This window comes from Sander lucioperca, chromosome 3, assembly GCF_008315115.2.
Source record: "Sander lucioperca isolate FBNREF2018 chromosome 3, SLUC_FBN_1.2, whole genome shotgun sequence".
NCBI classification, from domain to species: Eukaryota; Metazoa; Chordata; class Actinopteri; order Perciformes; family Percidae; genus Sander; species Sander lucioperca.
Window position 1 is genome coordinate 13,052,911 of NC_050175.1, and position 19,248 is coordinate 13,072,158.

The following is a 19,248-nucleotide window of genomic DNA, read 5'->3' on the forward strand; positions in this document are numbered from 1 at the left end:
AACTAATTGATTAATAATGAAAATAACAAGTTGTTAGTTATCTTAAAATGTCAACAGTTTGCTTTTGGGAGGTCATTAGATAGTAATAATTTAGATTTATGTGTTTTTAAGTTTAAGATTTTTAATATGTCACTTGATCTAGAGGCCAGGGATCTAAAACACAGAACACTTAATTTAGAAAGATGCTTCAAACTGTTTTTCATCAGAAATAAAGGCAGCCCTTAAGGTGAATAAAGCAAGTTCCATTAGCAATTAGTTAGCTAGTGGGAGCATTATTGCCGTTGTTAGTGCGCTTCTAGCATTGCACCCCTAATTGCAGCCCTATCAGTATGTGTAAACTCAGTCGACTCTCCAATGCACAAGTCAGAGTAAAATCTTTGATTCATTGTATCAGCTTTCTGACAGTGAGAGTGAGTGAGTGTGTTTGTGGTTACGATGACGGGGTGTGAGAAGAACCCTGCTGTATCGTCATGGGAGGAAACACAGCTTGAACGGTTAACACCTGACACGGCAGCTGTTCAGATTGTCAAGTGACTCAGAGCCTCTCTGTGGATTCAGTGAAATGTTGAGCTCTCTGTATGCCCCATTACTTAAAGCGTAACTCTCGCCAAAATGCAACCTAGGGTCTTTTTGTGAATGTACCCGAGTCAAACTTTCGTTTAAAAGCATATTTAGGACGGAAGCGTCACTTTTAAGATTTACCGTATTCTCGTTTTTTGTTCAAATGGCCTTTTGAATGGGAGTCCTAGGGGCACTTTTATGCTAGCCTCAAAATAGCTATTTTTAAAACACTAAGAAGGCTTAACACAACATGAAACTTTGCTCGAAGTATCGCCAGGGCCTCTACACATGAACGCAAGCATTGAGAACATTGTTTGTGTACACAGAGTTTACTAAAAAGAAAGGTTTTGAGCAACTCACTGTAGCTACAATGACAATCACTGTAGCTACATAGGGTTTGTCACGTAGTGGACCCGTGCACTGACGTGCACTAACATGTGCATGTGGCACGGTAACTGGCCAATGAAACATGATCATTATAGCGTTTCAAGCGAGCTCTAAATCAAACACAACTAAGCCACACAGCCAACGGACGGGATGCAGTGCTCCACAAAATAAACAAAATATTGCATACTTATTGCAAAACTTTCGATACATTGCAGTAACGATATTGAGTCGATATATCTTGCACCCCTCGATATAATATTGCGCAACATGATATTGCGATAACGATATTGAATCGATATATCTTGCACCCCTATTTCCAATCATTATGAATTGTAATAACTTTATTAAGCCCTAAGCAATTCATCTAGTGCCACCATGAGGTCAAATTATACATTTGTCCAATACTTTGATTAATGAAAATTTACCTGCAAAACAAACGACATTCCTATCAGCCTCAGCTGTACATTGTGTTTAGTGCTAATTTGCTAATAGCAGCATGCTAACACGCTAAACTAAGATGGTGAACATTATACTTGCTAAACATCAGCATGTTAGCGTTGTCAATGGGAGCATCTTGGCATGCCAACATTAGCATTTAGCTCAAGAGTATACAGAAGCCGACTTGATGTATATGTACAAGGCAATAACTGTGCAAAACAGATGACATATACAGGGTATATCAGCATCGGGTAAAAAGAACATTCATTTGCACTCTTTTAGCCGAGCCTCTTTGTGCATATCTCTAGTTCCTGAAAGGCCTGATGTATTCTATAGCTTCACTTTAGAGACTGTGGAAACCTGAGCTGTGGCCTCTTAGCCATTGGGTGTCCAGTCTCTGTTGACAGTGAGCTGGGCCGGGTGAAATATGCACTGTGTTGGGTCATTCTCCTGCTCCTACTCCTCCTCTTTCTCCTTCTGTTCTCCCAAACGTTTTGTGAATAGGTGATCCATTAACAGAAATTGACCAGCGGAATAGCGTTGATGGTATCGAGAGCACTGCCCTCCTAACTTCTCCATTTCTCTTGACCTTTCTCTCTTCTTCTCTATCTGAGTGACAGACAGGGACAGTCTGTTTCTTTGTCTCTGTGTGTTTAGTTTTTTTCCTCTCTCTTTTCTGTGTATTTCCTTGTGAATAGAATTACAAATCAGTCTTTAATCTATCCATTTATCTATTAATCTACCTGATACATGGCAGTAGTAAGGAGATAGGCCTACACAAAACGTAATTCAATCAAAAGACAAAATCTCGGGGATCATACCACCACCAATTAATGTTATTGGTGCAATTAAAAAGCTATTACAAATCCGGATAAGGTATCAAAATTGTTACTGATCGGCTAAAAGGGCACTGTATCATTTGTGTGTGGTATGTTTGCTTCTTTGTTTCTTTTTCTCCTGTTGTCTGTTGGGCTCTATTTCATCCTCTCTCCCTTTTAAAAACCACTGTCCTGTCTCTACTTAGAGTAAGCTATGAACCTCTTGGCGCAGTGCCATCACAATCCATTCACTACAGCTCAGTGAGACCTCACAGCCGCTACTATCCCAGAGTGCACCCTGTCCTTTCCAGCAGCTCCCATTTGTACAGTAAAATGGCAAAATGGCCACGTCATAGATCCCCCCTCTTCACCACATTGTGTTCTCATGAGACACTGACAGTTACTCTATGGGCTTACACACATCTGTGTGTGTTGTAAGGACCATGTGGGTACATGTCAGCATGTGAATGTATGTGCGTGCGTGCGTGCCTGCGTGTGTATACGTGTGTGTCAAATGGCCACAAATCTAGGGCATGTTGAGCTTGCTGGTGTGAATGTGTGTTTTAGTATCATGTGTTTTAATCCCATGAAATAGCCACTACTTAAAATATGTGATACGGTAATGGGACTCTACTGTTACAGCAACTATTTTAGGTTGGACACCTATGTTTTATTTTATCTCATTATATAATTAGTTTTACACAGGTTAAGATGTCCAAGCCTAAAATAAAATTAGTGTTTTGCAGTTTTTTTTCTCCTGTTTTGCATGTTCCTCATCACATGTCTACTCCAGTTTTGTGAGGCGTAATGGCTTCCATATCCAACGCAGAACGATCTCTACCTCTCGCCAAGTGAAACCATTGGCAGTGACCTGCGAAATGGCTGCTAACGTTTTAATGACTTAATGAGACCTAATTATTTGAAATGGGAATCAGTAAGATAGTAGCCGTGGCAGTTATCTGTGTGTGTTGCCATGCTTGTATGCAGGTGTTTCTGTTACTGTTGTGAGCAAAATGTCTTTTACATGTGTGATGTTTAGTTTATCTGTTTGTATGGGTTTTGGGTGCATGTGCATGTATGTTTATGTTGTCTCCGTGTGTGTGTGTGTGTGTGTGTGTGTGTGTGTGTGTGTGTGTGTGTGTGTGTGTGTGTGTGTGTGTCAGAGCGCTGTGCAGCCTTTCTCAGCATTACCCAGCCTCTTCATCAGGAAGTGATGGTAGGGGGTCAGGCCTCATTTAATCAAGGAAAAAATTCCATCTCCATTAACTTAATTAATCCAACACTGGAGAAAGAAAAGCTGAAAGAAACCTGCCTGTGTGTGTGTGTGTGTGCTAATGTGCGTATGGTATGTGAGAAAATAGTGTTTCTAAGCTGGAATCATGGAGAGGTTTGTCAAATGAACTATAGAAGGGACGTTTAAATGATATTACTTGCACTGGTACAGTAATGACTTCATGAAAAAGACATTTTACTTAACATAATATTTGTCAGCTATAGATGAACTGAGGTTCTAGGCGGAAGTAAACAATCTTGTACAACCCTGTGTATAACACTTTGATGTATGGAATAGATTTCACTGCTTTCAGTGCTTTTGCTAATAAATCTATCCAATATATAAATAAATATATATATATATATATATATATATATATATATATATACTGTGGAGGTTGGGGAAGCGATAGGGCTAATGTTTTTTTCCCAAAGGCTAAGTCAAAGCTAATTTCAAACTAGTGAGGGTAGAGACTAAAAAACCTCCACATTCACACAGACTAGTTTCATCTGACAGAGAGGCAACTGGTATCAACACAAACATCTCTGCTTTCACTGTCAGTGTAAATGTGCACTTGAGAACACAACACATAAGTAAGACGCCAGGTTTGTCTACAGAGGAGGTCAGACAATAGGAATATAAAGGTTTTCAAAGCAATATGAGGCAACTCAATCCAAAGCTCCAAATATGCAAAATTGTTGGAGGTACTTTAGTCACAAAAAGGAAAGCTAAATTATGTAGAATTCCAAGGGCAGGCGATTTTTCAAAATCCTTATTATGTAAAATACAAGTGCCCAATAAGGATATGATGAATATATACAATATATGATTTATTTTCTTTAGAGTGATTTCCTTTTTCATTATGTATTTACATCATGCATGCTCCCCTCTTTCCTAAAAATTGAAATGTACTAAAATGGAGATGCTCAAAACAAGCAATTTCAAGAAAAATCAGTTTCAGTTAATTCATTATATGCTGTGCAGTACTAGACTAAAGATGTATTTTGCAATGTTTTATCATAATTGCTACCCACCGTACCTGTGTCTTCTATGTGCTAAATATGTGTGGTCTATTAAAAGTAGAAAACAAAACTCACAGATAAGTCTTTGTTTTCTTTGATCCTTGCCACTGCTGTGCACCTGATACACTTTTTAAGATTTGGAACTGTGCAGGCTACTTTCCATTATATCTAATGCTATCCAGTAGGGGTGTAAGAAAAAATCGATACACTTGAGTATCGCGATATTTTATTTAGCAATACTTTATACAATTACTTTTTTTTTTTGTTTACATGCAAAAATATTCATGTAAGACAGTGGTTCATGTTTATGTTGTGTTTAAACCCCCTACCGCTAGATGGCTATGCTGAGACGCACCACTAGTGCCCTCGCCTAACAGTGCCTAGCAGTGCCTGACTTTTTGCTAGAAGCTAACAATGTAGCTATGGCTGATTTTTGGCCTACTTTAGCATATAAAAATTTGCTCACTAAGAACCTGTGAACCACAATCCCAAACTGGCAGTTTGATTTTCTGTGTACTGAATTGTTTACCTAAAGTAGACTTTTATGCACATCATGTCTTTTTTTAAATATTACTTTTTCTAAAATTATACTTTAAAAAAAACCCAATATATTGCTTTACGCACAGTATCGAAATATATTGCAGTATATTGAATCGTGACCCATGTATCATGATACGTATCGTATCGCCAGATTCTTACCAATACACAGCCCTACTATCCAGCCTGTTCATAAAAGATAATTAGCTGCCGTCGTGTCAGTCAAGGTTTGAAGTCTTCAGGGCTTTTTATCTCCCATCTCCGATTCTCTCTTGATCTTTCATCTCTTCTTTTTTCATTATTTCTCAAAGAACTTAATTAGAACTGAGTTTCACAGCACTTACTGATGTATAATAGAGTACAAAAACACAGTTGTGTAGGTGAGATACAGTAATGTAAAGATAGGAGAAATCAGTTTTTTTGGTTTATGGTTTAATGTCTATTTTGTTACTATTTTGTTGAATGGTCTTGAATATTGTAGTTACTGTGTCATCTTTTCTTGATTTTTGTCTGGGTGGGTGGTGATGACGAGGGGGGGGGGGTGTTCATGTGACTAGTTGTATGTTTTGTATATTAGACAGAAAAGATAGGAGAAATCTGCAGGTAGTGTGTTAAAACATACATAACATGACCATGAATGCATTTATTTTCTTTCAAACGATGAAGTTTTAGCATTGTAAAATTGCTGTGGTTGAACAACATCATCTCCTTTAAGTGCAGTTTATGCAGCACTCTTTTCACACCAGCTCATCAACCGCTCACTCCAGGACTTCCCCTCTCTCTCACTGACTCTAATGTCCTGCCGCTGACATACAAAACCTTTCATGCCGCTGCACTCATTTCATTTTCAGAGCTCCTTTTTCTGGCCTTTTCTGGAGTATGGCCTCCTCTCTGTCCCCAAAACACCCTGCCCCTGGAATGCACTACCCCTATCCATCTCTGCTGCCAACACTATTGATTTTTCTGAAGTTATGCTATAAAATGACAAATTGCCAAACACTGAAATGAATAAAGTAGACAAAAATAGCCAGAAATGCCATATGAGGTAAATGTGTAAATAATTGGATCAATTGAGAAGAAAAGTGCAATATTTAATTCATAGTTTAGCTGTGATAGTGTCTGTGTCGCTGTGATAGTAGTGTGATAGTGTTCACAGAGCAATTAAAATGCTCCTACAGAGGGTTACAGAGAGGCTCTGTATATATAGTGTATATTATACTGACAAATGAATTGGAAAGTGAAACTTTACTGACATATTTTTTTTTAGAGTAAAGACGTATTATCTTAGACAGTGGCAGGTACAGAGCATGGTTAACAAACTTTTTTTTTGTCTTTGTCTCACACAGAAAAGCCTGTTTCGGTGGAGCTGAGCTGCGGGGCTGGGCCCAGCCATGTAGTGTTGGAGCCAGGTTTGCCCCTCTTGCTGGACTGCAACCTCGGGGCCAGCGATACACCTTTCAATGTCACCTGGCTTCAGGATGGCCAGCCTCTGCCTCTGGAGGGGGGTGACTTCCTGCAGTATTTGGCCAATGGATCCCTCCTCCTGCTGCCGACCTCTAAGGATGGCCAGTCTCCTCAGGGCGTGGAGGGCGGCTACAGCTGTGTGAGTGCCAGTGCCCATGGAGCCCTGACCAGCCGGACTGTAAATGTTCTCCTAGCAAGTAGGTGTCCAGCAGATACATTTGCAAATCCTGCAGTGCTCTCGCATGTTCATGCCCATGTTTGGCATCTGTTTTTAGATTAGTGAAATGTATCAAAATTAATGCAAATCAAAGCTTGCATGCTGCAAGTGTAGGGCCCCAGATTAGCTGGAAGCTCCGAATTGTGTATAGGTGCAATATGTATATATAATATATATAGTGGTTTATTCTGTCTTTCTGTAGCCCTGTTAGACAAAAGATTTGTCCAGGGTGTATCCGGCCCTTCACCCAGTGCATGCTGGGATAGGCTCCAATACCAAAGTGTAGAAAGTTTATTGATAGATAGATGGATAGAAAATAAAAGATTGAATAGATGGAGTACAACTGAAACTATTAGTAAATTAATCGATTAGTTGATCAACAGAAAATTAACTCGCAACAATTTTAAGTAAAAATCCATTTACTGGTTCCAGCATCTCAGATGTGAATATTTGCTGCTTTTTGGAGTCTTCTTTAATAGTAAATATTGTATGTCTTTAGGTTTTTAGACTCTTGGTTGGGCAATACAAGACATTTGGAGACGTCACCTCTGGGAAATTGTGATGGACCTGACATTTCACTGATGTGATGGAATGTTATTGGTTTGAATCGTTCATCCATTTAAAGCATTTAGTTGGGTATGCACGTATACAGAGAGCAATGTGATTTGTCCGATTTGTCAAGGGAATTTCCTTGCACGGATAGAGTTGAACTTGGTTCTCCTCTGCCTTGGTTAGGAGACTTATACTCTGGTGGAGCCCTAACAAGTGTCCTGGGAGCAGGTACACTTTTAAACAACAGTCTGTTAAAAGGCACAGAGTGAAGGAGGAATGGTGGGTGGAAATGAAAGAACTTAACAGGAAGATGAGGGTGTGAGGGATGAGAGGACTGTAGCTTTTTAATCGCCCCTCCAAGGAGGCCTCTTTCTTTCACAGTTGTAAGTGGTAGTCTTTATTTAGTCATTAGCTTTGTGTAAAATGAGACAGTATCCTTTGTGGATGCCCCTGCTTTTGTCAGCTGTCACATGCCTATTTATGAGGACCTCTTGTTTAAGGGACAATAAGGAGTAAAGGAGGGGGATGGGGGATGAATGGTGAGAAGGCGGAAAAGGCTGAAGAGAGTTTGCAGTGGTGGTGAAAGGAAAGGCTTCAGAGACCATTAGGAATGACCTTCAGTTTGCGTGTGTGTATACGCGCATGTACATGTATGTGTGTGTGTCTATTGAATTAAATCAGCGGCGAGAGACTTTGAGATAGAAGTGACCAGTGTGCAGGAGGTCGAAGCCAAACTGCCTCAACATTGACATTGAGCGGGCATTCTCATTTCTTACTGCGTTTTTCGCCAGCAGAAATGAGGCTGAAGAGAGAACGTAGCAGAGATCACATCTGTGAAAACACATTACGAAACCCACTTGCTCCATTTTCCCAGTCACAGTTTATGATGCATGTGGCTTTGTCTAAAAGCATGTGAATGCATTGCAAAGGGAGAGACACAGTGAAAGACACCTGCTTCTTCTTTAGATACGGATAAACAGTATTTCAGTCTCTAGCTCACTCTTCTCTTGGCAAAATGCCAAAGGCAGCATGCAGTGTGCACATTAGGTTTCCCAAACACATCCACGGGTAAATGATGATGCAGGGGGGAAAAGCAGCTTTTAATGTTAATTAGACCAATTAACCTTTCACATTATGAGACTGCTGAGGTGAATGTCAATATTTTCTAAATCCTACCAGCTTTTGCAACCCATTAGAGTCAAATATCTGATGTCATAATCATAAAAGTGTGCTTCATTTTTGCTCTTCATTTACAAAGGACATTATAGACAAAAGTGTATTTTCTCTTTTATTTCAAGCTTAAGAAATTTATATTTTGCAAACATTTTTGGTGCGCGCATGTTGGTGTTTTTATAACATTTCTGCCTCTTTATTTTCAACTCACATGAGAGTCGCACGATTTTAGTAAATTCTAATTTTGAGACATTTTAATGCATATAATCTTCATCAGTTGCAAAATGTACAACTCTAAGCACCCCATGCCTTTAAAAAGATAAAAAAGGGGACAAGGATAATCAATTTTCAAGATGAGAAATGATAATTCATACATCTCACACTATTAGAAAAAATTCCAGGCTGAAACATTTTACTTAACAAAACGTACAGAATTACTGTAAATGGCTTCCTTTTGGCAATGTTTCTGTTTTATAGGTTATTCCTACATGAATGCCAAAACTGACAGAATTGAGCACCTGTATGAAGCTAAAATGGGCAGTGTACTGTAAATAGGAAATAAAAATGTCATACCACACACATTTCCCAGTTGCCAAACAAATATCTGTTGAGGCCACGCGTAATTTTTTTTTTCAGACTGTTAGTCAGCCTGAAAGCTGGGTAGCAAAGAGGTCACGAGTGGAATTATCTGCTTGCACAAGAGGAGGGGAAAAACGCTGCAATCTGATAGCTGTGGGGCCAAAGAGTGGGGCATAGATAGAGGGAAGGACAAAGACAGAGAAAGAGTCCAAAGTAAAGTTAAAGACAGGAGAGAAAGAGAGAGAGAGAAGTAATGAAAAAAGACATAATGAGAGCGAGCAAAGAAAGATGAGATGGGGATTTCTTATGTAGTGCATCAAAGGGTTACACACTTTAAAAAGCAGTGGCCACGAAGCTGCCTGAAAATGTTTTTTAAACATAGATAAACCTTGTTGCTAGGAAACAATTGGACCTATTTCTTGATAGGTCACCTTTTGCTTGAAGTGTTCCTCTAAAACAGTGGTTCCCAACCTTTTTTCCTTGGCGCCCCCCCTACTTATGTCTAAGAAAAGCTGAACCCCCCCTCCGAAACCGAAGTTGAGGTAACTCTCGAGATAGAGCCTTACTTTCTTTTTTGATACAGAGGAGTTATCAGCACTTTTACGTTTCTCCGCCATGTTTCATTCATAAAATAGTGATGCCGTGGCGGCAGGAAAAACGAGGATGATAGCAGCTAGCAGCTGACCTGATGACAGCAAGGGCCACAGGTTAAGAGGTCCCGGAGGTTTGGCCTACTAAGTAGCCTGCCTACAAGTTTAAGCAAGAACAAAAATATATAGTTTTTATACAGACATTTGTATAATTTATATATTCTAGTGTATTATCATAATTTGTTTAACATGTGCAAATATTTTTTTTTTACCTCAACCTCAAACCAGAGACCCCCCCTGAGATCTTTGCCGCCCCCCTGAGGGGTCCCCGGACCCCAGGTTGGGAACCACTGCTCTAAAAAACGGTGCCAGGCAGTCTGTCATGGAATTTCATTGCGGGGGACATTCATAGAGTCCTGGGAAAATACTATTATGAGTATGCTTTGCCAGAGTGGAGGTGGAAGCCCAGTCAGTCATCATTGTTGCATCACAGCATGCATCTCCAAACACCGCCCACCGTTTGCATTAAAGTGTGCTCATGTGCACTCTCGCTGATCAGCTGTTGTTCACCACTCACATACAGACAGTATGTGAGTGTATCTAATGTAATCACAAGCAGTCAATGTACAGACATCAAGGCCCACATTAGTGTAAACACTGATGTACAAGTAGCTTGGCACAGATGCACTCAAGTTTATACACGCACACTCACACACAGTGGGTCTGGCACCTTGTCGGGCACTCTGGCACTGTTAACCCCAAATTCCACTAGGGGTGTCTGGGCTGCATTCTGGCTGCGCGCCTCCGCCGGAACAAACACGGTCACTCAAGACAATGCTTGTGATTCCACCAGCCACAACGCAGCGTATCCCAGAAGCGTCTCAGAAGCTGCTCTCTGCTCTGCTAAAATTACTTGCTAGGTCTATTTTGTTGCACAGGCTGGGCAGGCAGTGCAACGGCTAGAGCATGTTCATTTTCTAAATAAACACCCTGTGCAGACTCCCGATCGTACATCACTTCACTATTTTAACAACTAAAACACAGCCACAAATCCTTGATCCATGATCTCTTCTGAACGTTCCCGTTGTGGTGTGACACACGGCAGAGGACAGAACAAAACCACGGCGCAGCCAGAACATGGAGCATCTTTGCCTGGTGGAATCCCCCTGTTCCAGGTGGTGTGATTACATGAGGGCATCATGCTATGTAATTCCTGGAAGTGACAGGGTTTAAATGTCAACTCCTCCTGCAAAGCTTGCTACACAAACAATCATTGCAAGTATTTCTGAAATGAATTAAATGCTTTCTGCTACTATGGCCAGCCTCTGTGTACTCTTTGAGAAACTTTGTTCCTTCAGCGCAGTAGGAAAACACAGATGGCCAGTTTGTTGCCATGACTATCAGTTGGTGTGATAGGGGTTAGGGTAATCTTGGATATTTTGCCCTTTGTCTCCTCAAGCTTACAGTGGTTTAGAGGAAATCTTTTCCAAAGAAATGGGGTAGCTTGACCTCATGAGGCAGCCATGTGATTGGCAGCAAGTTTGAAAACACCCAGAAATAGAAACACGTTTGGGACCACGGTCAGGCTGTGCACTCAGTCTGCCCTTCCATAGTTTTGTTTGTTTAAAGTCAGATGACATCCCACTGTGTCTCCACTCTTATGCAACTTTTTAGCCATGCTAGCTGGCGGCTATATGCATGTATGTTGGTCTGTTGGCTGGTGGGATGACCACCACTTCACTTTGGTCCTGACCGGAATATCTTGACAACTATTGGAGGGATTGCTGGGATAAACTGTTGTACCGCCATGGTGCCCTGAGGATGAGTCCTAATTACTTTGTTGGTCACCTGACATTTCATATATCCTACAACAGCAGGTTAAAGATCTCAGCATCTACTAAATGGATTGGCACACAACATTGTACAGATATTCATGATTCCCAGATAATCCTGACATTTCTTCGAGTGCCCCCATGAGGTTGAACATTTGTGGTTTTGAGTTTAATGTCTCAACAACTATTGGATGTATTTCCATGATATTTGGTTCAAACATTCATGTCCCCATCAGGATAAATTATAATATCCTTTAACTTTTCAACTGGTGCCATTGTCAGGTCAAAATTTCACTTTGTCCAATGTTTCGGTTGATGACATTCCCCTCAGCCTCAGCTGTACTTTTTGTTCATAGCTAATAAGCAAATGTTAGCATGCTAACCCGCTAAGATAGGGTGGTGAATTTGAAAAACATTATACCTGCTAAAAATCTGCTTGTTAGCATTGTCAGTGGGAGCCTCTTAGGATACCAACATTAGCATTAAGCACATAACACCACTGTGCCTAACTACAGTCTCACATACTGCTACACTCATGAACATTTCATGGCTCATTTACATGACTTGGTCCAAACTAGAGTGACACAAAATAAAGAGCATCCAGAACTTTTGCCAATAGAAACACTTTAAGAATCAGATCAGTTGGATTCAGCGCAGCAGAGTTTGTTATGAAAATGGAAATTGGCCATAAGTCATTTCACCATATGAGTGAACTCGAAAACAGCTATCATTCAAATACTAAGCAACTTGTACGACAGATCAAGCTTGAGCAGTAAAGGACTGGAAGAAACTGACAATCTTGCTGATACAAAATGTGTGTGGTATAAAGTGTGGTGAGTAGTGTCACCTGATGTAAAATGCAAATAGAGTAATTGAAATTGGGATCTTTGACAGCAAATTACATGTTACCTCTAAGTAAGACCTAATCTTTTGTAAATAAGCTGTGTAAATAGTTCACACAGTATCTCTGCTACCATTAGCTCTTTGAAATGCATGAATCAGCTTTGTCCTTCCTGCAAGGTAGATTTCTGTATGTAACAGTGCTGGATAACATGTTTTCATTCTGTGCGAATCTGGCCTGAATCGGTTCAGCGATTAGCTTCACATGGAGAAAATGTGTTACAGAACAGGGTAAAGAAACTGTGTTTTCTAGCCTAGTTATATCAGTTGGAATTTAGAGTCTTCTTCTGTTGCCTTCCTGCTTTCTTCTTGCCTTTGGTTGCCTTCTCTGTCTTCTTTCTCTGCTCTCTCCTTTGATCCACCCCCCACTTTCTACTCTTAAGAGCTACAGGCGAAGTGGCTGGGACAGCCAACCTGTTTTGTTCTCTTCTCCAACAGCCTGTTGGGGTCAGAGGTTAGAGGCCCTGAGACAATGCTCACTGCTACCCCCTGGTGTTCAGTATTATCTACAGTTGGAAGCTTTCCGTGCATGTGAATGTGTTGAGGCTGTGGAAATTGCAGCCCTGCCAAGACTCGACCTGGAGGGAGAAATAATCCAGCCAAGCCTGATTAAATAAAAAAAAGTCTCCTTATCATGACATTCAAGGCTATTGAAATGGTCTCAACAAGTCTTTAATTAAATTACAAAATTAAAAATGGTACCTTTAAAATCCCTAAAATGGCCTGAATACAATAATCAGGACATATATGGATATATGGACAGATTATGAACAGATTTACTCCCAATAATTTGATATTTCAAACAAAAACTGTGAATTGGATCATTGTTTCATTGTGTTTTATTAAGGCTTGAACGCACAATTAGTGTATAGAACCCTTTCCCCCATGACCACATTGGTTGTGCAGCCCATTTAATGTAGTGTGTGTGTGTGTGTGTGTGTGTTCTAATGTTGTCCATGTGGACTCTGATGGAAGTGGAGCTGTCGACCAACTGTGGACCGAGCCTTCAAGATAATTTTACACGTCAGTCACATGATGTGTGACCTACATCAAATAAACTGTGTCCTAGAGGTAGACGACATGACACACACATTTCAGGTCATTAGGAATAAGTCATTTGCACTAGCAGTAGTTTAGATATGGGCCACTTTTTGTGTCTGTCCTCTGGGAAATCACCAAGTCTGCTTTGATAGATACCCCTCTGACCTTTATCACCTCTATACCCCCAGGTCTGTCTAAGTTCCTTCAGGAGCCATCGCCCCAAACGGTACCCGCTGGGGGAGCTGCTCGCTTCAAATGCCAGATTGAGGGAGTACCCACACCTGTTATTACCTGGGAAAAGGACACAGTGGCTGTTCCTGAGGAAACAAGGTGACCCTTTTATGTGTTGTTGTTGTTGTTGTTGACCTTTACTTTACTCCATCTTCTCTTCTGTCTTTTCATTTTCTCACAATGAATGATTTATGTGATTCCTCAGGTTTGTTTCAGGATTTCTGCCATTTCAACCCAATTATTTTGAGTGCATATTCTTTTAGTTATTGTTCTTTTTTACCTGATACTTTTCTCTGTATGTGTTCCGTCATTAATATCCTAGTATTGATCATTGATTGATCATAATATCAAGTAATTTATTGACTGACATGTCATATAATACATGATTTTCTAGTTTAATGACTTCCTATTAAAGTAAACTAAACCATAGTTTAGTGAAATACTTAATCTGGGAAACACACACAGGCTAAGTTTGAATTTTATGCAAGCTGACCTCAGTGAATATGATGTGAAGATGAATGTACTGCATAACTCAAGCTGGCAGTGACCCTACACATTTAGGTTTAAAATTGAATTTAGAGTGCGTAGTTTCTGCCGCCCTCATTGTTTATCAAGCTTAATTTAGCACATATATATATATATATATATATATATATATATATATTAGGGCTGTCAATCAATTAAAAAAAATGAATCTAATTAATTACATACTCTGTAATTAATGAATCGAAATTAATCGCATACATAATTAACGGTGCCTGAACCGATACTTTTTAAGAAAGTAAAAAAAGAAAAAAAAAAAAAAAAGGGTACTAAACAACAGTTGGTGACATTAAAGAACGGCTTGTTTATTGCTAAGGCCATATGGTCAAAATTAAATGATTTAATAATAATGTATAACAATAACAATAACTTATTTCACTAGTAAATTGCTGTTGAACGACAAAAACAACCTCCAGATGGGAAAAGGACATTTACAATAACTTCAGATGCACCACGAGGCTGTAGTTTACCAGTTTCATTGAATGCACCGTCTGTGTTGTTTTTCCGACGGCTAAAAAAACAGTCAAACTTTACACCGTTTAGCGTTAGCTGTCAGCATTTTAACCATTTTTAATCCAGCTGCTAGCTAGCGGTAAGCTAACGTTAGCTTCTGTTGAGTATAGTGTTAACTAGCGTCACGTGCAGCGGTGTTTGTGTTGCCTGTATCGTCTGTTTCAGAGCATCAGAGAGAAGAGCAGACATATCAGTGGCACCAGATTTCGGTAGTCAGGGTTGGCAGGAAGAAGGTTTTTACAAGAAAATGTTCCAATTAATGATCCAGGCAGCACATTCTCGTCTCCCTCCTTCATTTTACAGTCCAATGGTGGCTAGAACGGCTGGAATGGATTAATCTGCGTTATTTTTTTTAACGCGTTATTTTTTCTCAGATTAATTAATCGAAATGAACGCGTTATTTTGACAGCCCTAATATATATATATATATATATATATACACACACACATATATATGCTTTTTACTAATAAACTGTTTTTCAGAAGGGTAGTTACTATTTTTCAGAAGGGTAGTTACTGTTTTTTGAAAGGGTAACAAATGATTAGTTACTGTTTTTCAGAAGGGTAGTTACTGTTTTTTGAGAGGGTAATGAATGATTTGATATGATATTTTCTCATTATCATTTTTAATGATTAATGAATGCTTAAACAAAGGGTACACTGCCTGGCGAAATCAGATGCCCGTCCAAGCCTGTTTCTATATGGGACTGTTTCAAAGTAAAGATTCAGGATTTCCACTGCTATAAGAAGAACATTGAAGAATAACTTATAACAAGCTACTCACTATGAACCTTCCATGCTTTTAAAGATAAGAAGAAAAACATTTTTTTTTCAAAATATATGTCTGCTGCTGCATCCTTGACAGATCTCTCTCTCCCTCTATCACGAATAGTCTTATTTATGGGGCCACTTAACGATTTTGACATTTGGCTCCTGCGCCTTAGAATTTGTTTCCAGCCTTATTGCACAGGACTAAGTGCTAATGGCCGCTGTAGCCCAGCATGACCTGCAAACATTATGAGGTCTTATTGGTGGGATGTAGTTCTCCGACCTGAGTCGCTGTTAATGGCCTCTCTCAAAGATGAGCCAAGGGATGGCTGATACATAACTGGCATTTTCTTTCTCTGTTCTCTCTTGCTCTAATGTGCCTTTTTCTATCTTTTGACCCTCCTGCCATATCTTTGTCTTTGTTATTATCACTTTTACATCTCTAATTCTGTGTTTTCTTATTCTTAGTTTTTCCCATCCACTGCTCTTTATTCTTACTCTCTCTTTTTTCTCACCTCCTCTCCACTCCCTCCCCCTTCCTCCCTTCAACAAGCTGGTCACATTTTGGTGGGATTAATAGGCTGTGATAAAGACCATAAGTGGTTGTGCTATGGCATTACATTGCCAGGGACCTGGGGGCCTGGAGTAATATGCCTGGAACATGACCTCCTTAAGAGAGGAAGCGGTAGAGAAATGTAGGATTAAAGTAGTAATAGTAAATGCCAACAGCACAAATAAACATGGTACCCAAAAAGATAATGTAATCATTATTTTTATATACTGCTTTTTGGGATATTATATGCTTTTATGAACCTCGAGAGCTCGTCTTTGTCCAGAAATCAACTTTCATCTTTACTGTATATACCTGTATTTAAGTCACGTTTTGAGTTGCATGACTTGTAATTGCAACCCCTCCTTGTTGTGGTTGCACACAATAGCCTCTCTCCTGAATAAATAAGGATGGAGTCCAGTGAGGACTCAGCAGGATCCCCACAGGGCACACAGCCATTTATTTGTTTTTCTCTCTGTAATTCGTCTTCTTACTCTTTCTTCCTCTGTCACCCATACTCTGTTATGCCCTGTGTACAACAGGTTCATTTCCCTTCTTAACGGGGTACTCCAGATTCTGGAGGTGACCAAGGAGGATGAGGGTGCCTACCGCTGTGTCGTGTCCAACTCTGCCAGGAAGGACATCAGTCATGAAGCCAGGCTCACTGTCACCACAGGTGAGGTCTGTTGCAGTGTGTAGTGTTTGAATAGGCATCCAGGCCCCGCTGGGAGCTGCAAGGCCAACCTCAAAAAATGTAATGTGAGTTTCAGGACTAGATGCTTGAAATGTATTAGGTCTCTCTAGTGCTAATAAAATGGCTCTCTCTGGCCATGTATTGTGTGTAACAAGTGTGTGTATTGTGTATTTGAAACAGCAGTGGCTAATCTAATCCAAATCGAAAATATATTGTTTTTGGCTAATATTTTGCAGGCTGAACTAGAAAAACAGTTTTGCATAACAGATGTGGAATTGCATTATTTGGACTATGATAATAAAAGGTTGCTATAATACTAAAAATCCCCTCAAGACATTATATATAATAATAATTTGTATATAATAATAATTTGTATATAATTTGTTTCTGATTCAAGTTTCCACATCATACTTGTTTAAGTTGGATTTTGAACAATGATTGTCTTCCAAACTTAACACGCCTTAAACTGAAATTTAAATTGAGCACAACTTTGTCTCTTCAGCTGATGAAGGGAAAACTAATGTCAAACTCTGCTCATACATCATTCTGCACAATGATGGTCAAACATTTAACTAAAACATTCAAGTAAAGTAAGCAATAAACAATAAGCAAAACACATTTGTTCTAGTGGAGGTGGCATTATAATTGTTGAAGCCATTTCTATGGAAGTAATAATATTTTGAGTTTATTTTGTAAGACCTGAGAAAATCTGTGTTGCAAAATGGAACGTAAAATTGGAATGTAAACAGTTGACCAGTGATCTAGAATAATGTCATTTGATTGGCTTTTAGATTTAGTATAAAAGAAATTGAACCCTGTGAAACAGCCAGAAGCCACTGGGCTTTGGAGCAACACAGTCTTTTGACCTACACGGAACCACAGTTAATTTGTAAGAAAAGTAAAGATCCTAAGTTTTTATAATTTATGTTTTGAAATTCATAAGTAAACAGTCAAACGAAGAACTTTGGATTCAAGACTTTTATTTACTGACGTTTTGTGTTGAGTACAAAAGAACTTTGAGGTCCTAGGCTAGTGAGTCAGCTTCCTGCACTCACAATAATAGATTGTATTATAATCGAATAGAGTTGTTGTGTTCGCTTTGGTTTAGGCTTTGCCTTCTAAGAGCTGTTGCTATTGGGTTTATCCCTCACGCATGCACAGTTGTGAAGATTTCTTTCACGCCCTTGTGCCCTGCACGGGCCTCTCTTACGTTCACAGTTACTGTATATAACAGCTGCATGAACAGCTGAGTTCTGCTCCCATTTTTACGTCAGTGATACAAGCAGTAAACTTTGTGAAGAAAATGGGGTTTTCTGAAGTCCCGCAGCTGGAGTAAGGCCTGGCATCTATCCTGCTTTCAAAAGCCACATTTTTCAGCAGCAGGGAAGCCCACACTGCTGTCTCCCCGGGACCAGGTCTATGCTCGCCTCACGAACCGCTCGCACCAGTGTGCCGCTTAGGTGGCTGAGACTCAAAACCAGCCCCCTCGGGGCGTCCAGGCACACTCCATAAGAGCCTTATCCTCATCCACAGCCCACCTCAGAGGGATGACAGTGGCTGACATCTGCACAGCGGCATCTTAGGCATATCCGTTCCCTTTCATCTATTTCTATCTGCAAGGTGTGTCTGAGTCCTCCATGACTCATTCGGTCTTATCCATGCTAGACGGCAGATGATGCGCTGTTGTCTGGCATTTAATATTGAATGTGAACTGGATCAAATTTGCCTGGTTGCCAAACGCGCACCTAAAATCCCATCATCACAGATTAGTAGGCTGCAAAAGCGCCAAGTATGATATGTTAACGTCCTATCATTCTATCGGCAGTTCTCCACTGTCCTAGTACGCATCTCATTTACGAAGTTATGAACTGGTGTATGTTATCAGCTTGTGGAACTACATCAGCTTTGCCCTTAACCATAATACCAACAGCTCCTAGAGGGCGAAGTCTATACAAAATACTTTGTAGAACGATAGTCACTAACATTAGCTGAAGAAAATGCTGATTGTTGGGAGCAGAACTCAGGTTACACTGCTGTTATATACAGTAACTGCAGAGGTAAGAGAGGCCAGTGCATGGGCACAATGGGCTATGCCTATACTCATAGAATCTGGAGTTACAATAGGTAACTGTCATTCTCATTGATAACACATTTGTGAGTGTTGTATTCCAGTAGAGGTGCAACGATGAATCGATGAATCGATTAGTTGTCAACTATTAAATTAATCGCCAACTATTTTGATAATCGATTAATCGTTTGAGTCGTTTTTTTATTAAAAAAAATAAGATTTCTCTGATTCCAGCTTGTTAAATGTGAATATCTTCTAGTTTCATCTCTCCTCTGTGACAGTAAACTGAATATCTTTGAGTTTTGGACAAAACAAGACATTTGAGGACGTCATCTTAGGCTTTGGGAAATACTGATCCACATTTTTCACCATGTTTTGACATTTTTATAGATCAAACAACTAATCGATTAATCGAGAAAATAATCGACAGATTAATCGACTATGAAAATAATAATAAGTTAGTTGCAGCCCTATATTCCAGGGATGCAGTAACTTCA

General features: G+C 39.8%; 1 protein-coding gene across 3 annotated transcripts in view; it reads left to right on the forward strand.

Moving 5' to 3' along the window:
- The window catches only part of igdcc4 (immunoglobulin superfamily, DCC subclass, member 4), a 54,933-nt gene that overhangs the window by 11,130 nt on the left and 24,555 nt on the right, over positions 1 to 19,248 (forward strand). For all 3 annotated transcript variants that reach the window (XM_035999315.1, XM_035999314.1, XM_035999313.1), the window contains exons 2-4: positions 6,383 to 6,697; positions 13,573 to 13,714; positions 16,532 to 16,665. In XM_035999315.1, the coding sequence (XP_035855208.1) occupies positions 6,383 to 6,697; positions 13,573 to 13,714; positions 16,532 to 16,665 (591 nt within the window). The remainder of the gene's footprint in view (positions 1 to 6,382; positions 6,698 to 13,572; positions 13,715 to 16,531; positions 16,666 to 19,248) is intronic.